Source organism: Fragaria vesca, linkage group LG6, assembly GCF_000184155.1.
Source record: "Fragaria vesca subsp. vesca linkage group LG6, FraVesHawaii_1.0, whole genome shotgun sequence".
NCBI lineage: Eukaryota > Viridiplantae > Streptophyta > Magnoliopsida > Rosales > Rosaceae > Fragaria > Fragaria vesca.
Genome location: NC_020496.1, coordinates 26,207,087 through 26,212,584, shown reverse-complemented (window position 1 = coordinate 26,212,584; position 5,498 = coordinate 26,207,087). Strand labels below are relative to the sequence as shown.

Sequence of the window (5,498 nt, the reverse complement as noted above, 5' to 3'; positions counted from 1 at the left end):
TTCTATACTAGTAGGAAAGGAATTGAACTCTTATTCTATTGCATTCAAAGTCAAAGTCCTGAATGCACCAAGAGCTGACTATCCAACTTAATAATACTTGCTGTACAACAGCGGAATAGCACATCTCATATATATTATTTTGCATAACAACATAGTGAAATGTGCGAGTATATGGCAGTGCGATGCTCTCGTTCCTCAAAGGAAACACATCAGAGCAATGCATTCCTCTCTGAGCTCCAATAATAACTTCAACAATGCCGATTTCATTTCGAAAAACAAATGCAATCTAACTCCAATTCTAACCAACCAGTGTCCACTTAGACCAAGCAAACACAAAAACCTACACGATTCGATTCCCTTCCGGAATTCCGGTACTAACTTAAACAACGCCGGAGTCCAATTCTGGTCAAGCTATAAATCCATTGCACCGCACAAAACCTAATCGTCTAAAATCAACAATGCAGATAAAGAAATTCAGCATTCCAAATTTAGAAACAAGAGAGAGAGAGAGAGAGAGAGCTCTACTCACCCTCCATCGGCGAAGCGTGGCGTGAGAAGCGTTCTTGGTTTGAGCAATATCGAAGGGGTCGTCATCCTCGTCGTGATCGCCTTTCTTTGACGACGCGGCGTGGTCGCCGAATTCGGTGGGGAGGCGGACCTTGGCGCCGGACTCCATGTCGAGGTGGTGGCGGCCGGACCTGGACGTCGGAAGCAGCCCGTTCGCGGAGGAGTTGGAGCCGCGCGAGGCCATTAGTACGTCGCCGTTTTCAAAATGTCGCAGGAGAAATGGCACTTCTTTCTCACTCTCTCCGTTTGCCGCAAATGAGAGCACGATCTTCTCACAGCTGAGAAGAGGGGTCCCACATCTAGAACCCCTATTAAAAATTAAACAAAATGAAAAAAAACGGAATTAACAGAAGGGAATTAATGTCGTTTTGGTTTTCTTTTTCTCTTTCTGGTCATTATTCGGGTTTCGGGTTGCGGGAAAATCGGGAAAGAATAACGACGACAAAAAATATAGGCAACAAAATCAACAGAGTTGGTTTTGGGTTCGGTAAAACAGCTTTTAGATGCGGGATGAATTTTTTACCGTTATTCGGGGAGGAGGAAACGGAATTTTTAGGGAGGAAGAGACTCAAGAGAGTGAGGGAAGTGAGAGGAGAGATTACAGATGAGAAGAATAAATAAAGCCAAAATTTAGTGTGAGGACTGAACTTTGTTGATGACCGGGAAGGTTCCTGGAAATTTCCCCCATGCATGCATGTGGCAAAAAAAAAAAACGGTCCACAGCCACTATACCGGGTTTGGCTGGATAAGGAAAAATAATAAAATGGGCAACGCATTAGTGATTGGACCATAATACCACTCCACCCCTACATATATTTTCATCTCGCATCTCTTACTAGTTACTACAATCAAACGAAGCTTTCCTCAAAAAAAAAAAAAAAAAAAAAATACAATCAAACGAAGCTCTCAAGGCTTCATCAAATTATGTTTGGTTTCCCTATGTTACTCATAATGAGAGTCAATTGAAACAAATTACGTTCAAAAGCTATTATAGTAAGAAGCAAAACAAATAAACAGAAAAAAAATAAGAAGATAGCTTTGTAAAAAGTCGTGGATAGTAGAATTAACTAGTCATGGAGATTTTATGATCAAGTCTTGTGCAAATGTCCGGTTAAAAAGTTAGTTTTGTTCTAGGATATTCTCTATGTGTGTCTTGGTCTTATGCCAATAGGATATGTAGTTAGACTAGATCTATGTATTCATATCCTTACCATATTGGTATTGTGTAATTCCCTATATAAAGGGCTCTTATCAATGAATAAGATGATGATTCTCTTGCCATCTCTTTATCTCTACCATTAATCCTTCATCAAGTTTATATATAATAATAGAAAAAAGGTAATAAATCATCCTTAATAATCATCTAATCATGAAGTTTGAAGTTATAAGAAAACAAACGTGACTAAATAAATCTTGTTATAAGTTTGTTTTTCCAAAATCTTTTGTTTGACATATTTTATTCTTTAATCTACGAAGCAAGACTAGTTTAGTAATAACAAGTAAAAAAAAACAATCAGACCAAAAAATAAGCTTCACACCAACCAAAAAAAAAAAAAAAAGTTACCCATGTTTATGTTGCGGATGTATGTGATATGCATGTTTCATATGTTGCACATAGTGCTGAATGTCAATGACAACATGCATCCCACTAAGGCACTAAGTCTATATTATTGGAGACGATGAAAATTTCCATATATCCAGGCTAGGGATTCCAGGCTATGTAGCGTGTTACACGGAAAAGTTTAATCTAGAGAATCAAAGAGCATGCTACTATATGGATGTGACACTTTGATTTCAATGGGAAGCAAATCAATAAATAAGATAAAATTAAAAGCCAAAAGGACAGATTACTTATGTGTAAATTGGGTAATTAACTAAAATTGAGATTTAAAGCCAAATTAGTTCTTCAGTACATAGCATCGATAGGTAAAATCGGAAAATCAAAACCAATCTCATGTAGAGTTTTCTTACCACGTAACACGGTAGCGGTAAGACATGTCAATAGAAATGCAACAAACTTTAAACAAATACCATAGTTATCCCTATTTTTTAAATACACAATATCCATAATACCCAATGCATATCTTACCATGACATTCCATTAATTTGTGAAAACGAGATGGACTGCGTGCAGTTCCGTATTTATAAGCCAAAGACTAGTGTAGTGCATACTTGTTTAATGAGTGTTTATATGTAAGTAAGGACATAAGGTTGAACTAGAATTATTATTTCACACACAAGAAATCATTGATCCAGTGACACTTCTGATGTCACCAGTAGTACTTGTCATGGAATAAAGAATATCACGAAGAAGGAATTAGTATTAATTTTAGTTTTATTAAGTTTTTGGGTATTTTAATTTTTGTTTAAAAAAAAAAAGAGCTACGCTTCCTTTGGAACGTAGTTTAGATATTTTGAGTGTTGTTTTACAAATTGAATATTTTCAAACCAAGCAAGCAGGGAGCTGGCTGTCATGAGTATAGACACTCATAGAATGGAGCTGGCAAGGCTATAGAGTAGGTTTAGGTGTAGGCTTATTCTGATTGGTTTCAGAATGAGGGAGTCGGCTAGGGATCGACTAAAACTAATGTTTTGGGGCAGGAAAGAAAACGAACGTTTTGGAGAGAAAGGAGAATCCTTTTCATTTCTACTCTTATCAAATGTTGATTCAGTATCTTAAGGTTTATTTGTTCTTGCATGTGTTCTTAGATTCTATCAATTCTGTTTACTCTAATGTTGGATTCTTAGTCTATCATAATGGCTATGTTGTTTGATTAAAGCTTGGGTATTGAAGTCTCAGACTTGATTAGATATAGGACTTAAATTAAAATTGTTATAGTTGTTGTTGAATATAATTGCTGCTCAATAACAGTTTGGGTGTCCACAGCAAATTTTGGGTCTTCTTGATTCATATTTATTAGGTTTAAGAATGTTTTGGAGTTTTGGGAACCTTTTTCTATTTGTTTTGAAGCTTTAGAACTTCATTCATCGATCCAAAAGTCGATTTCAAACTTGAAAAATCAAGATTCATTGTAGCTGGAAATTTCCAGAAAATTTTGCATAAAAGCTTATTTTTGGGTCAACTTTGCAGCATGTTATCTCTCAACTCAGAGCTTTGTTTTGAAATCCGAAAGTAGCTTTGTAAACCTTGTATATCCATTATTGTGTATGTTAAATTTCACAGGTTTTGGTTACGATTTGGTGTGATTAATAGCTTGCCAAAAACAGTAGCAGACTCAACAAAACTGAATTTTCTGGGTTTTCAGATTTTGCTTCAATTTTGAGAGAGTATAATTTTCTATCAAGGGCTTTGTTTTTAAAACTTAAGCTCTGTATTTAAAGCCTGTAAAACCATCTGTAAAATAGGTTTGGGTTCACTAATTTTGGTTAGAGTTTAGTGGATGGAAATTGAAGCCAAAGACGGCATCCTGCACACTGTTTTTACCACTAAATCTGAAATAGAAATTTAGTTTTAAATCAGTTTCTCTAGCAGCTGATTTAGTTACTTTTCAGTAGCTCTTTAAATAGCTTTAAATGTTATTTAAATTCTGTTTCATAGTAAAGTAGTAGAGTTTTCTTATTTTATATACTACTTGTAACATAGTTACTAACTTTAGCTCATCATTCTTTGTATGTACCTTACCTTTTGGGTAAGGTCCCGGAGATGATCTTGGCAATCCACAAGTGTGAGAAGTGACGTTGGAGCTCGAGTTTGTTCTGTGCAATCGAGGTAGGGTTTGATGGGGTGTTTGTGTTATATATGCTATTACATGGTTTGTTTGATATTGAATTGTTGGTGACATTGGATGCATTTGTGATATTGAATTATTTGGTATTGGGTTGATCGATGTTGATTGGTTTGGCATTGAGTTGTTTGATATGAGTTGAATTAAATGTTGGATGATATTGAATTGCTCATAACATGTTTATAATTGAAAGCATGTATTTGTTAATTTATTTTTAAATTGTGATTACATGATGTCGTGGGAAAGAGGTGAGAGTGGAAAGGAAGATAAGTGTCAGGATTATTTAGGATTTTGTTATTAGGAAACCATTTGTGTAGTTGAGTTTCCTCATGGGGCATCCAAGATCTATGATTAGCCCACATGTGCACAAAAGAGGGGAATGTAAGCCCCATCAACAGTGGACGTCGATAAAACGATCTAATCGGGTTCCAGGTTTGGAAGGCCATGAGTATAACAAGACGACTAACAAATGGAGAAATTATAGTCAATGGTGAAGAGAGGTGTGGGGTGAGAGTCAAGTTCATATTTCATTTATGTATTCCTGATATGTCATGTTTGTTTGTTTTTGCTTGAAGTTAATGTTATATGTGTTTAGCAATTTAAATAGCCCTACTGAGCGTAGCTCACCCCTTAATCAAACCCATTGCAGGTGTGGACCTTGAGGCTGCAAGTAGAATATATTGTAAATTAAGAATTTCAAGTTTCCTTTTGTAAATAGGGCTTGAATAAAGAATAGACAATTCTATTTTTGTTTGTTTGTTGTTTGTTTGTAATGTTTAAAACAAGTGTGTTTTAAGTACCTTCTTATAATGTTGTAATTTCAATAAATGTTTGAAGGTTATGTTTTTTATGTCATGTAATAATATCAGTCTCATTTTAATTATGGATATTAAACTGTCTGTAATTAAAGTGCGATTCACTCCTTAATTTGAGGTTAAACCTTTACTCGAGTTGGGGTGTGACAGGATGACTAGGTTATGATATATATATACAGGCTCGTTTGAGAGCGGACGTCCGCACTCGGCTTAAAGTGCAGACGTCCCTCCGTTCTTCTTCGTCCGACGTCGACGACGGCCCGCCTCCACCCCAGCGGACTCCAGCAGCGTCCCCGACCACTTTCCTTCCCCGGTGAGTCCGTTCTTTTCCAGTTTTCTGGCGAGATCACCCAAAAACTTCAAATAAAGT

At 36.2% G+C, this 5,498-nt stretch overlaps 1 protein-coding gene across 1 annotated transcript in view; it reads right to left on the bottom strand.

Annotated features, from left to right (window-relative positions):
- The window catches only part of LOC101307142 (calcium-transporting ATPase 9, plasma membrane-type-like), a 13,824-nt gene extending 13,073 nt beyond the window's left edge, over positions 1-751 (bottom strand). The window contains exon 1 of the mRNA XM_004305762.1: positions 530-751. Within this exon, the coding sequence (XP_004305810.1) occupies positions 530-751 (222 nt within the window). The remainder of the gene's footprint in view (positions 1-529) is intronic.
- Between the last annotated feature and the right edge of the window lie 4,747 nt (positions 752-5,498).